The sequence below is a fragment of the Aspergillus sydowii genome (assembly GCF_001890705.1).
Source record: "Aspergillus sydowii CBS 593.65 unplaced genomic scaffold ASPSYscaffold_4, whole genome shotgun sequence".
Classification (NCBI taxonomy): Eukaryota; Fungi; Ascomycota; class Eurotiomycetes; order Eurotiales; family Aspergillaceae; genus Aspergillus; species Aspergillus sydowii.
In genome coordinates, this window is record NW_024467862.1 from 140,746 (window position 1) to 154,225 (window position 13,480).

General features: G+C 50.2%; 6 protein-coding genes across 6 annotated transcripts; 3 read left to right on the top strand and 3 right to left on the bottom strand.

Annotated features, from left to right (window-relative positions):
- Nucleotides 1–746: 746 nt before the first annotated feature.
- ASPSYDRAFT_149187 (RUS1 family protein) lies at nt 747–2,688 on the bottom strand (the record flags this gene model as incomplete). Its single annotated transcript, XM_040841880.1, has 6 exons — nt 747–1,733; nt 1,812–2,152; nt 2,200–2,263; nt 2,317–2,329; nt 2,378–2,487; nt 2,536–2,688. 6 exons carry the CDS (start codon nt 2,686–2,688, stop codon nt 747–749), a joined length of 1,668 nt encoding a protein of 555 aa, XP_040703140.1.
- Nucleotides 2,689–3,006: 318 nt separating this feature from the next.
- Nucleotides 3,007–4,071, bottom strand: ASPSYDRAFT_43673 (alpha-ketoglutarate dehydrogenase subunit KGD4). Its single transcript, XM_040846701.1, has 2 exons — nt 3,758–4,071; nt 3,007–3,702 (listed from the first exon to the last, which is right to left on the bottom strand). Exons 1-2 carry the CDS (start codon nt 3,831–3,833, stop codon nt 3,416–3,418), a joined length of 363 nt encoding a protein of 120 aa, XP_040703141.1. The 5' UTR covers nt 3,834–4,071; the 3' UTR covers nt 3,007–3,415.
- Nucleotides 4,072–4,881: 810 nt separating this feature from the next.
- Nucleotides 4,882–5,762, top strand: ASPSYDRAFT_56943 (mediator of RNA polymerase II transcription subunit 18; the record flags this gene model as incomplete). The annotated part of the gene is made up of 2 exons (XM_040849293.1): nt 4,882–5,366; nt 5,441–5,762. 2 exons carry the CDS (start codon nt 4,882–4,884, stop codon nt 5,760–5,762), a joined length of 807 nt encoding a protein of 268 aa, XP_040703142.1.
- Nucleotides 5,763–6,003: 241 nt separating this feature from the next.
- On the top strand, nt 6,004–8,524 carry ASPSYDRAFT_43675 (putative DNA 3'-phosphatase Tpp1). Its single transcript, XM_040846702.1, has 9 exons — nt 6,004–6,202; nt 6,266–6,426; nt 6,484–6,596; nt 6,653–6,952; nt 7,000–7,127; nt 7,192–7,331; nt 7,388–7,448; nt 7,692–7,837; nt 8,031–8,524. The coding sequence occupies exons 1-9, from the start codon at nt 6,112–6,114 to the stop codon at nt 8,193–8,195; spliced, it is 1,305 nt and encodes a 434-aa protein (XP_040703143.1). The 5' UTR covers nt 6,004–6,111; the 3' UTR covers nt 8,196–8,524.
- A 954-nt stretch (nt 8,525–9,478) lies between these two features.
- On the bottom strand, nt 9,479–11,722 carry ASPSYDRAFT_857167 (uncharacterized protein). The gene is made up of 2 exons (XM_040851555.1): nt 10,963–11,722; nt 9,479–10,860 (listed from the first exon to the last, which is right to left on the bottom strand). The coding sequence occupies exons 1-2, from the start codon at nt 11,264–11,266 to the stop codon at nt 9,677–9,679; spliced, it is 1,488 nt and encodes a 495-aa protein (XP_040703144.1). The 5' UTR covers nt 11,267–11,722; the 3' UTR covers nt 9,479–9,676.
- Nucleotides 11,723–11,754: 32 nt separating this feature from the next.
- Nucleotides 11,755–13,394, top strand: ASPSYDRAFT_855360 (uncharacterized protein). Its single transcript, XM_040851533.1, has 2 exons — nt 11,755–12,632; nt 12,692–13,394. Exons 1-2 carry the CDS (start codon nt 12,180–12,182, stop codon nt 13,076–13,078), a joined length of 840 nt encoding a protein of 279 aa, XP_040703145.1. The 5' UTR covers nt 11,755–12,179; the 3' UTR covers nt 13,079–13,394.
- Nucleotides 13,395–13,480: the final 86 nt, after the last annotated feature.

Consider the following 13,480-nt stretch of genomic DNA (forward strand, 5'->3'; position numbering starts at 1 on the left):
TCACGACCAATGTCGTACACACACCAACCTCTACTCACAAATTTCCCCACGATCCCCATCGGATCATTTCTGAAAATCCGATACGAATGGACGGCGTAATGCACGGGCATTTTTACTACATACACGGAAGCATTTTCATATCTGGCGTTATCTTCAACAGCGAGTGAGCGAGCATTCTTCGGTTTTGCAAAAGAATAGATAGAACGGTCCACCTGGAAAGGGAGGTTTACTGCTCGGCGTTTGTTGTTCGTTCCCTTTTTTTTGTGTTTCAAAAATATTTCCTTACGACTGTCTACTTGATGCATCATGCGCATATGCGAAAAGCTGGACAGCCTTCGCATCATGAATTGGCGGGACCTGATTTATTGCACCTGTTTCTATAACTAGCATACACCCTTCTCCTGTGTGTTTTCAGTCTTCACGACATTGGCATTGGCATTAGCATTTACTTAGTATACTAGTCTAGATACCCAATGTGTGATTAACACTTGAAGCATTATTTTCCAGCTTCTGAACTCTCTTTTTCTTGACGTATTGGCAATATTGGGCCCAGGCCTACCTACCATAGACTACCAAATGGCATGCATGTATGTAAGTATGCCTAACTAGAGACGATATGTATAACCTCATAGCTCCCGCAGTCCCATGTCATCTAGTCCCAGTCTAACGACTTTCCCATGTCGTGTCTTGCCCTTCCCACCCCTTTCTAAACCCACCACGATACCCGTCCCATATAGCCAAACTATCTATGAAGAAGAGGAAGAAGAAACAACAACTCTCCCTCCAACTCTCGTCTCCAGCGCCGATCCACCTCCCTCCCCATCAACATCCCACCCGCCCTCTCTCAGCGAATCAATATACCTCTCGAACCGACGCCCCTCATTTAGGTATCCCAGCGTGCGTGAGAGAGCCGCTAACGTCGCCCTCCCCGTCTCGTCATGGCCACTGCCACTGCCACTGTCACTGTCACTTCCACCTTGCCCATTTTCGTCTGAGTGCACCAGGAGTCGTGCAGCGAGGAGCGCATGCATCCACCCCTTCAAGTGGGACTTTGGCGTGCTGGATGGTTTGAGGAGGATTGTTGCGTCTGCGTGTTTTTTATTATTATTGTTTGGACAGTTTTTATTGGTAGTGTGCGTGAGAGGGAGGAAATGCAGGAGGATGATGTAGTCCTCGTCATAGCACAGGGATGTTACTTCCCCGAGCGGGAGGGTTGTTTTGAGCGAATTGGAGCCGGGCATGGTCGTCGTAGCTGACGACGACGTATGTGAGAGGAATTGACGGAGCGAAGCACCAATCCGACATGAACCCAATGTTTCTGTTTCTGTTTCTGGCGATCCTGTTGATTTAGAGGTGTACCAATTGAGCGCGCCGCCTGCGTTGAAGATCCGTTCTTGTTTGGAGACTTGCGCTGGGGTTAGGATTGATACTTTTTGCGTTTCTTTTGCATTCTGTTGGCGTTTTTGTTCTTGCCTCTGTTGTTCTTGGTTTGAGGCGAGGCTGGGAAAGTCCGGGTCCGAGGAAAGGAGGGTTGAGAAGACGATATTGGCCCGTTGTCTATTTAGGGTAGTCATCTGGACGGAGCGCACGGCGGCATAGTTAAGACATAGATGAAGGGTCAAAAGGAGAATGAGAGTGATCCATGTTGCTGCGAAGCCCGTGATGTGGGAGACAACTAGGGATCCGACCAGCATCCCAATCAGAGAGATAACCGTTTCCTGGGATGAATCTTTCTATTCCGGGTATGCAGATTAGATTAGCTAGCCCATCTTCAATAAAGCGTAGTTGAACGGAAGGGAAAAAAAACGCACGGCATTGACCTCGGCGAGGTTCCCCCATTTCGCAAAATGAGCGCTCAGACTTGCTTTCGAGCTTCCCCCGGCCACGCCGCAGAGAGCACGAAGCACGCCGGCGGCACTGAGAATGGTTACCCGACTGACCCCGGCCGGAATCATGGGCGACAAGCAGTCGAGTACCATGGCGAGATCGTTGAAAATGTCCGCTGCGAAGCGGTACATCTTACATTCTGGCTCGAGGGCCGTTCCGACGCGGTGCGCGAAGAGAATTGTCGCGACTCGTCCAGATGTATCTTGGAGGATGTGAAGAAGGAGAGCAGACGTTGGAGAAGCATCGGCATTTCCGACTCCCACGCCTATATGGTTTAGCTTGGCATTATGCATGGGTTTTTGGGTTCCGGACCTTGTAGGACGGCTCGCGATGCTAATAAGCCCGCAATGGAACTGCTGAACGCCTGGAAAGAGTCCTTCTCGAAATGAGCATGGTGCATTTGTATCGCGCGTTGCGTGCGCAACTTACGAATATTTGATATCTGACCTCTATTAGTATCTGTACAGTCCGAAGGCTTGGGTCAACTCACGGGACATAATCATCGCTAACACTATGCGGATAACCAGCTGGAAGAAACACGTCTATCAGGAGACTTTGTATAGAACCTAGAGACCATGGTGCTGAGCTAGAGTAAGTATGCTAATGCATCGTTAGTTGTGCTCGAGCGAAGCGATTGTCAGAACTCACTGCTACATCTACACGGCCTATGGCTTGGCCTCCTTTACTACTAATAGGAGGTGCACGGCCTGGAGAGGGCTCGGAATAGATATAGGTTGATGTTGGGTTATTGAGCTCGTCGACCTCGGTGAAGACAATCGTCTTTGTACCATGAGTCTCCATGTTTTGAGACCAATTGCGATATATGCNTTAATACACAATTCCTCTGCACACACGCCTGCTTGGCGTTTAAAATATCAACAGAGGAGGGAAGTGTACCTGGGGACGTATAGCGTGAATGAAGGATGACGATGGCTGGTGAGATGGTTGGTTGGTGATACTGGGAGAAGCCGCGCTTAATTAAGGGCCAGCGTGCCGTGGCACGTGTCGTGTGTAGTCAACCTCGAGTACATTTTGGTTGTTTTCTGCTACACTTCTAATAACTGTCAATTGAGCAGTCTACAGCTTCATGGATCAATGACTGTCAAACAATCAATTGTTCTGACCTAACTATAGATATGGAGCTGAGGAACCTTGCCTCTAGCATTCCAGGCTTTCTAGAAACAAGCCCATCTATGACCTTGATAACCTGATATCAAATATATCCCGCATGACGCGCGCCAGAAGAATAGTAAAAACCGCTAAGCACGAAGACTAGCAAAACCACCTGCGCCGTAAACAAGAAGATAAAAGAGTAAAAAGGGAAAGTTGCATAAGGTCGCGGTCAAGCCGGCCTTTGAAATAGTGTCGAGGTCCGCAAGCCACTAGGGCCGCTTTTAGCCTCAAATAACCTCTGGGATTGGGAGCGACCGTGGAGTGTCCTCTCTCGCGTCTCAAGCATGCCACTCGTCCATGTGTCTTATCTTGGCCATCATCATTGAATCATTCTGTGCAAAGATGACTCGTAAAATCAAATGTATAGACTGGCGCCGCCAGTCTCAATGGCCTCGATTTCGGCCTCGCTGTAGGGGAGGCGGTGGAAGCGGGTGGGGAGGTCGGCGCGATCAAAGAAAACGCCCTGCTGGGGCTGGACGGGTCCAAGAGAAGCTCCAGGGCTACGGCCAACAGAGCCTTGAGAGAACGAAGCGCGTCCGAGGGGTCCGTGCTGCTGCGCCTTTGCGCGGTAGGCGGCGAAGGAGTCTGGAAGGACACCGGTGGGAGAGGCCGGGTGAGGCCGGGGGGTGTGGTCAACAGATTCTGATGGCAGTTAGCGGCGAAAACCAATTGAGTCTAATTCGCGCGAGACACGTACGAGGGATGGAACGTCTGCCAACGAAGCGGATAAGAGGGGTCCGGGCAGCGTTACGTAGAGAAACGGTGGCACGCATTTTCAAAGAGGTGGTTGGAAGGAAAAGTTGGATTAACCGAAATTAAGATTTCAAAGCGGACTCGGAAAGGATCGAGAGATTGGTATGGATAAAGAAGACGAGGATTAATATATTTACAGTAGATGGCCAGAAGACACTGGAGATGGAAGATTGAGAGCGAGAGGAGGGGATGGAGAACGAAAGAGGAGGAGCGGAAGCGAGGGAGGAGAGGGCTTGATAAGTTCCTCTCAAGTCGCGGCAGGAACGCTATCAGGACCAAGTGGTGTGATAATCTTTTCACTAATAGTTACCGGCTGTGTAACGCGAATACCGTTATTTACGCCCGCCCCGCCGGGGTGCTGACAGGTTCGGGGTAAATCTCAGTCTTGCATCCGATTATCGTTGTATCAAATGTCGGATGTTTTCTCAAAGCAGTCATCCGCTCGCTGCGCTCCGTCGCCGCTCACTTCGCTTTTTACCCAACCCGCATCGCCGGTGAGGAGTCAGGTTGTCTACTGAGGTGGAGGATCGCTGCTCGCCTTCTCCCCGCATGATCCCTCCTAATCCCACCCCTCCAATTTGTTCGAAGTCGACGCAAACATCAAGGGTCGCCCTCCGCTCTGTCGGGACAGGAATTCCAGCAACGGCTCCAACCATTCACGTGACATCACCGAGAGCTCCGCCGAGACGGTAACGAAACGCCGAAGAAACAACTGTTGTTGACTGGCGGGGATTGCCTCAACTCCGAGTCCAGTCATACCATTATCCCAGCTGCAGGGTGGTCAGAGTTTCCGTTGGAGCTTCCCCAATAATAGCCAGCATTATTATCTGGGGAGAAGGGATTCCGACCATCGAACCATACCCCCTCCGACATCGTTCGACCTCAAAAAATCTTCACAGTCCAGTTGCACCTGGCTCGGAAAACGTGGAAGCTAGTACCCGTCCCGGCTTTTCCCGCTGGTTGATTCCCACTCCGGTCGCAGAACAACGTCCGGCTCTGTGATTTTGCGACGCGACTCGCTTCGGACCCGACCCGATCACTGCCTGGTCATTATTATTGCTACCTAACATGCACGAGCTACTACTTTTCGCCTCGGTTCCCGCCCACCAACACCATGAGCTGTTACAACAGCTGACCGGCCTGACAGCCATGCAACCCCGTCACCGTCTCGAAAGGCGTTTGATCTTCAAGGCAACTCGGAAGCCTGGCTTGGTCAATGCGCGCGGCGGCAGTAGTCGGGAAGTGCAGGGCGCTGATCTCGTACGGCTCAATAAAATGCTCAATGGGCAGATGTTCTATACACAAGTTGTCGGCCCAGTTTCCGAGGCTGATTTTAATGTAAAGCCCACATCCTCCGACAGCTCGGATGCGACTATGGCTGGGACGGATGAGGCTGCAGGTAGTTCCTATGACTATGACGGTCAACCATGGAAACTCGAATTTAGGGACATCCCGGAGGCGGGAACTAGATCGACTATCACAGCTCGGCTGGCGGCCAGCGCTGCTCTTCCCAAAGGCGATATTGTGACGCCGATGAATGCCTGGGGGTATAGGTCAGTACCCCACATGGCCTACAATCATATGTTCCTTCTAGTAGTGGTATGTGGTTTATTGACAAGTGCTACAGTTTCGTCACTGAGTACGTGGTGGAAGGAGATACGTTCATCCATAACGACATCGTAATATTTCTGCATCGTGTGCTACAGTATCCTATTCAAGGCCAGGAACCGCATGAACCGCGGCGACAGCTGCCTTCGTTCAGAGAACTGTTGCCCTTGGAAAGAACCGGAAGCTATATCCTTCAGGCTGCCATTACAGTCCAGGATGGCAGTAATCAAGAGCTGATGAGAACCGCCTCTCAGCATCTATTTGGTCTTCGGGAGCAGCTGAAATCAGCTGTTCGTCTCGAGCAGGCTGATCGACTGTCTCTGGACACCCGTGCCAAGTAGACGGCGATATTTGCGTTCTTACTTATACCCCCGGAGCAGGCCTCCAAGTAGATCCGTTGAAAATAAAATTATATTTCCAAATCCATCATAGATCCGCCAATTTTACGGAGAAGTAGGACGACATTTTGCTGCTAGTAATTGTACGGACTTCCTCTATACAACAGTGATTTGGGTAGAGCATGTGACTTCGCGAACTTCAAGGCGCGTGGGCGCGTCAGCCTGGAGCAACGCAGCCCGTCTCACAAGTCATAACTTGATCCTCTGCATTGAATCCTTGACTCTCGTTTCGATACGTCAACATACTGTCTTAGTGAAACCATAAACCATTTATTTCACTTTAGCTTTCAGAATGGCCGGGGGAGGGCCTGTGAAACGTGCGGCGTCGCCGAAGCCGATCTCACCACCGCCCATTCGGCGGAAAGTCGATTCTACAGTGAAAAGTACGTAAAGCTAAATGGCTTTTGTTTGCATTTATATTAACGTAGATTCCCCATTTCCTGAAGAGACTGTTGCATCTTCATTCTTCACGCCGGCATCGAAAAAGAAGCCTGAGTCAATCGCATGGAGAATTGTAAACAACTCTTTGATAGTCGGCAAATTCTCGCCGGAATCAAATCAAGAACGAAAAGCATCTGACAAGCCACGGATAGCTGCCTTTGATTTTGTATGTTTCTCTGGTTGATTCGATGCAGATGACATCGGTGGAACTGACTATTTCTAGGATTCTACAATAGTTTCCACGGCATCGGGGAACAGGTTCCCCAGAAATGCGGCCGACTGGAAGTGGTGGAACCAAGGTGTACGTTCGAAGCTGCAGAAGCTCAACGCAGAGGGGTAGGGCTAACATTTAGCCGTTGCCTACATAGTCTGAACGAGCTGACAGCTTTCAGATACAATGTGACTATCATTTCAAACCAGAAAGCAATCAGTCTCAAGAAGGATAAGAAAGGTGACGATTCAAAGAGTCTGACAAACTTCAAAGAGAGAGTTTTGGCCGTGATGAAAGAGCTTGATTTTCCGCTCAGTGTGTACGCCGCGACGGAGGATGATGAATATAGGAAACCGAGAATTGGAATGTGGCGAGAGTTTTTCGACGACTATGATCTTGATGTATCCGGAATAGATGCGTCCGCGTCAATATTTGTTGGTGACGCCGCTGGACGACCAACGGACCATTCTTCAGTCGACCGGTAAGTCATACTCCTTCGAGAGACTAGTTCTGGCTAACAGCATCAAGTGGATTTGCAGCGAATGCCAGTATACCTTTCAAGACACCTGAAGAGTTCTTTCTCAACGCCCCCCCTGAACCAGTCGTTGAGTCTTTTGATCCATCGGTGTATCTAGAGTCTGATTCCACCGACGATGGTAAGGCTGTCATTGGCAGAAGCATGGGCTATGGATGATGTTAATGACAATGTTTGAGCACCAGTGTTGCCGCCATTCTCACGAAAGAGCCCGCTGGAGTTAGTGATATTTTGTGGTAGCCCGAGTGCTGGGAAATCAACCTTCTATTGGGACTACCTCAAACCGCTAGATTATGAGAGAGTGAACCAAGATATCCTGAAGACTGTGCGTTTCTTTCTTTTATTTACAGGAAATATATCGAAAACTGACAAAGTCATCAGAGGCCGAAATGCATCAAGGTCGCCAAAGAGCACCTCGCGGCCGGCAAGTCTGTTGTTGTCGGTACGTATAAACAGGCAAATATTGAGCCGAGTTTAGCCCTGCACAACGTCTGGACTGCCCATATCTATTCGGATCATGCAAATAATCGCCCTTGCATTTCTGTCCGACATTGAGCAGCTAGCATTGCTTAGTAGGCTTTTGAATTGTCAACCCAACTGCTCTGCTACTTACCGGCCCGCTCACAACAATTGATATCTAGGTTTAAGCCATTGATCGCTGACCTCTCTCTTTCCTTTTTCCTAGATAACACAAACGCCGATGTCGACACCAGATCTCAATGGGTCGACGTCGCGAAGGAGGCCAAAGTCCCGATCCGGTGTGTTTACTTCTCAGCGCCCCCGGAGGTTTGCAAGCACAATAACGCGGTCCGCGCCGCAAACACAAGCCTGGTAAGTCAACTCGAGCGTTTCCGTGTTTGTATCAACCTTGTTTGCATTCATCAAAAGCAATACTTGCCGCGGCTACTGTAGCTTTGACTGCCGAACCACTTCGTACATCTACCTATACATGCATCTACCTACGTGCTTCCATATTTACTCAGCCTACAAAAACCAGTCTAACAAAACATCCTCAAAAAAATAGAACCCCGAGTCCCGCACCCTCCTTCCGGGAATCGCGTTCGGCGACTTTTCCCGCCGCTTCGCTGAGCCCGCCCTCTCTGAAGGCTTCCAAGATATCATCCGCGTCGACTTCCGATTCCGCGGCGACGAGGAAGCCAAAAAGATCTGGAAGCAATATTGGATTTGATCTGTTTGACCTAGCTTACTTCAAATTCTGAACTAGGGAACGGTCAAAATGGCCGACCCGTGAAGTATTAACCTGGACTAGAGTAGTGTACGGGTTGGCATTTACGTTCCTTGTACTGGGGAATCATGTCATGTCACCCATAGTATCTAGTGTATTAGATATCCCACAAGACCAAGGAAGACAAGGTCGGATCGACGCAGATGAGAATTACGGTCCAGGCGCGAGTTGTTCTATTTGCATCTCCTATGGTCCAGCTAAGCAACTGTCTCTATATCTACATAAAAGAACAAAAAACAAAATAAAACCTACTGGAAATTCAAGACAAAGAGCCTACGTAGCTAAGTTACCTACCTCCTACTAGTACTTTACGCATACGCCATGCAGCGCTGATGATCTCTCGGTAACCGTGAAACGTTACCCAAGGGCCCCGGACAGGACGCGACCTCGTTTGATCAAAGGGGAAGAAAGCTTTGGTCTCACCCTGGTGGCACAGCCTGGTGCTGCTCATCGTCTCAGTTCCAAATGGCTGGCATTCCTCCGACTTTGGGCCCTGCGCGTCGGCTCCTGTGTAAATGCAGGTCGGATTTGGAGGTCTACGATTGTAAATTTGAATTTGGAACCAACCCGGAACTCTCCTGCAAGGGTCTAGTTATCGAATCTACCTCCGCGCGCCTTCTCCAATCTTTAAAACAAACAGACAAACAAAAGTTAAGTTTGAATTATTCATTTTCATTATGGGAAGTGAGTATGTTTAGATATTATATACACGGTTGATATCCGTGCTTTGTGAGATGGATCAACTGCTCTAAGAGGTACAATGGGCCACAGGCTGGAGGTCTCGTCCTTTTTTTGACAGTTACTTTTCTTTTCCTTCCTCCAGGCGTTCCCGGGTATCAAAACAGGGATAATAAACCCTTGCAACTGTCCTTCTCGCCACCTTTTTTTTTTTTTTTTTTTGCCCATCGAAAGAGGCAATCGTTTCGCCCTTTTTTTCTGCGGTTCATGCAAGGTATACAGGTGTAAGGAAGGGAACTGACCACGACGTACAACCACACCATTATATCGGGTGAGATGGAGACTGTCCATCGTGTAATCATGCAAAACGGTAGAGACACAAAGGGAAAAGGTATCAAGCGCTCATAAAGGAGTGGATTGCGCACAGCGAGACAGTAGTCGCCGGCGCATCAGGTCATCAGTCATTATTTGATCATAGGTCACAGCGTAAGAAAATGAAACGGTAATGTGGCTGTATAAATCGCACAGACGTAAACAGAGGAGGGAAAAGTTAAGACATTAGTCATCGCACACTTTGCCGAATCTTTCGAATCAGCATTTTGAGAGGCATGGATAACAATAAAATGTTGTACATCCAAGCCTCTCAAACTTGTTTGCCTTTTTATTTTAATTTTTCTTGCTGTTGCCTTTCTTGAGATAGACGCGGGGTTCGTGGAGATTTCGAAGTCGGCGGAGGCGAAAGATCCCTAGACTCGAGACACAAGATCTTGGAAGAATTTGAAAAAATTTCGTTTCAACGACCGATCCCGACATCGTCCAGTTGCAGGTGCTATCTTCATAGGGCCGACAATTTCACCATCGCCTAACTCGGGAAACTTATTGTCGTGTAGGGTTGGGATCCTGACCTGCTCGCAGGGGTTGCGGTGGTGAGACTCGATCGTACTCAGCGCAGGCCCATTCGCATCAAGCTGGGCGAGCATCGCATCGTAATGCCGCTTCCATTCGCGATTAATTGATTCCCATTTTTCCTGCGTTAACTTGTAAATCTTCGACGTGATACCATAATGTTCCCCGGTCCGAACTAGGTGCTTAGTGAAATTGCACTGCGCCAAATCCCATTGGCCCCGCAACTGCTGGAACGATTCAACGTTGTAAACTTCAGGAACGTAAGGCTCCGGCTGGATGGTGAAATTAGCATGGCCGAGCTGAATCGCCCACTCGTCGTTTGGGTCGGAAAGAGTCAAAGGAGGGACATCCCCAGAAACAGTTCGGACCGTACTAGCTCGTGGGCGGTTGAAAGAGGCAATTGAAGGCTTCGTGGACAGCGGTGGAGACGGGAGGCCAGCTAAACGGTCTCGAAGTGCGTTTGCATCTGGGCTGGTGTTTGAAACGTCGGCAACAGACGGTGACTGCAACGGGGAGTGGATTTTTGATATGGGATATTCGGGCTCATCACCCATAAACGGCGGGAGCAGAGGTGTCGTAGCTTGCGGAGCGGACTCATCTAGTGGAAGCTGATTCGCCTTGGTGATGTCAATGGGGCGTGTGTTTGATTCGCTGAGACGGTCTTCAAAGATGGTCCTCGCGGGTGACGGGGGAATCTCAGCGGAGTCAACCCAGGCCGTCGCGCATGCTGTGGTTGGGCTAGCAGCGAATACAGATGCTGACGAGTTGGTCCGGGACCGGATCTGCGGTGAGAACGACTCCCCGTCGTGGCCGTCGGATGCTCGTTTGGACTTCCACCGATTTGAGATGGTGGATATCCGTGAGCCAATTCGGGAAAGGCCGTTTGCTGAGGCGTTGTCGGAGCGTCTCTTTTTTGGGGAGTGGACCGTATCCATACCAGCATCAGTGAAGTCGCAGCCGTCGCAAGTACTGACTGTAGATAGGTATGACTCTTCAGGGACGGATAGCCCTTGATCGAAGTGTTCTGCATGTCAATCATTAGTCGGCGATTTTTTTACTATTAAAAGAACCGTGACAGTGGAAAGGCAGAAGAGGAAAAATGAGGCTGGGAGCAAGGGCAGCATACGGAAATATTCCTCCTCTAAATCCCTCGCCTGCGATCCGCAGGGTTCCTCCTCTTTTACGCCTGTCAAGGGATTTCGAGTAGCGATATCCATCGAGTTGCCATGGCCAGGGGATGAGACAAGCGACGACGCGGAACTGGAGAAGCGCGTATGTCCTTTGGCGGAAAACAAAGAAACCGCGGGTGAGACTGGAGTGGATGCGGTCAAAGGAGACTGGGGAGGCTGGCGAGAGGGAGGCGAAGGGTCGCGCATTGTGTCAATGCCCTCGTGCCGTCTGGCCTCGAGAAGCTGCGAGAGCTTCAGCATTGCAGGGCGTAACTGTGTTGTCGACAGACAATCTGGAACTAGGTCTGGATCTTGAGTCTTAAATTGGTGTGAATTTTAAGGTTCCGATGGCCGATCAGCGAGATTGCTCACGTGCGGCGGGTGTAGGACAGAACAAAAGGCGAAGAGATAGCTTAGGGAAAAGCAATCATATCGGATATCGGGAGAGACGGGGGGTTCAAGAAGAGGATGAAGATGAAAAAAAGGGAAGGTGAAGGTGGCGGAGGAAGGTTATAGGAAGTGAGGGAAGGCGATGGGAGGAATTCCGACTGTCAACGCGCGAACGGTCGAAGTAGAGAAGTAGAAGGAAGAACGGACAGTCGAAATGGCAACGGGTTTGAAGAAGAAACTGCGAGAGCTGTGCGCACGGAGCAGCGGGTGCAGGATTGGTAATTATTATTATTGAGAAGAAACCGTCAGTGCTGAGGAGGCAATCGGTCTGTAGGGCAGCAGTGGCCGCGGGCAGACGACAGGGAAAACGTGGAGCGCGCTGGCTGTGACTCGTCGGTGGAGGAGCGACAGTTGGCTCAGGCTGGCAGGCAGTGACAGCTCAGCAGCAGCAGTCAATCAGAAGAGTCTCTTCGCGAGCGCGTTCAAGGGTGAAATCCTGAAGAAGCTGTCATACGAAGAATTCTCATCGAACGGAAGAGACAAGAGTCAGCAAGAGAGGATTAGTTAGGTCAGGGCAAAATTCACTGTCCAGTCGCGACCGTCCCAGGGTTCCGTTTGTTGCCACGACTGGCTGAGCTATACAGCGTTGGTTAGCCGGTGTCACAGTCTTAGCTCAAACTGTCTGATATAGACGCTCCGGTTTCATGCTTCTATTTTGTACCTCTCTACATCGGACTTTCCCTATCCTTTCCATAACCCTCAAGCGTCAAGCCGTCGCAAACAGATGACGCCGGCGCTGCACATCACAAATCTAAACACACATCAACTAACACAAACCCACAAACCGTTTCCGCCAACTAAAGAATCTGACACTAAAATCCGTCTAGACTCCGACCGACTCGACTGGTCCAACTCGCCGGGTTTCTTCTTTGGCGCCGTGCGACCCATCAAGACGAGGAGCGCAATGACCAAAAATATCATGAGCTATCAACTCGAACACAGACACATTCTGACCGTCTCTGCATTGATGCATATATGTCCGAAAGGACTGGCCCTATCTTCAATTGGCCTCCCAGGGAGCAGCGTCATTGTGTCCCCGACCTCTTTTTACCTTTTTCTTTTTCTTTTTCTCCGGAGGCGCAGCCCAAACCCTGGGCTGGGCAGGATGGAGGGGTTGGACCTCGAAAAGCCAGGGAACCCATGGATTCCTCCCGACGCCAGGGACCTCCAAATTGTGGTAGGCCAAACGCCGCTCCGTCGCGGCGTCGCGAAGAATCTTCGCTCATAAATACGTAGTTAAAAAGGCTCACTGTGAGTGGCTGTCTGGTAACCGGCAAAACTTTCGGTACCGACGTCAAGCCCACATGGCGAACAAGGCCGCGTTATGGTTCGCTTTATGGCTTTTGTTTGGAGTTCGGAACCATGGTTCTAATGACCCTCTCAAGGCGAGGCCCTGACAGCCACACAAACGGCTGGCTGATGCTGCTTCCAGAATTTCCGAACCATGGGAAAGGTGGCAGGGGCCAAGGGCCCAAGAAGCGCTTCGCGTTGGTGTCTTTTTTTGGAATGAACGAGGAGTGGCTCTTGCCATCCAACTTTCCCCTCCGCTCCCTTTGGTGTCCCTTTGGTGTCTTGCATTACTGGCTAGTAATCACGAGACTTGACCACACCGCGCGGCTGTGAGACTCTGCTTCTCTCTCGACTGGACCGACAGCTGAGTAACATGGATAGCTGTGCGTTAAAATGCTCAGCTCGCTTAAGCTCAACTACCGACGATCGCAGGGAAAATAGCAAATTGTTGGACGCAAGATGACGCCGATGACGACGATGGAGCAGCCCTCGGGAAGAAACCGTTGGAACCCATGAGGATCCATTTTCTCGTCACTTTGTGCTCACTGCTCAGTCGCATGACTCAGCCTACGGCCTGCAGTCGGGGTCTCTTCCGTTCCCCGTACACTCAATGGCGGTGGATATTCTGCTAGATTTATACTTGGCGGTCAGCCCCGACATCGGAGCCCAGAACATGAGATAAACAGTTCTTGGATGATTCGGTTGTAGTCAGTTGAAGTACGTAGCTTCGTTCAT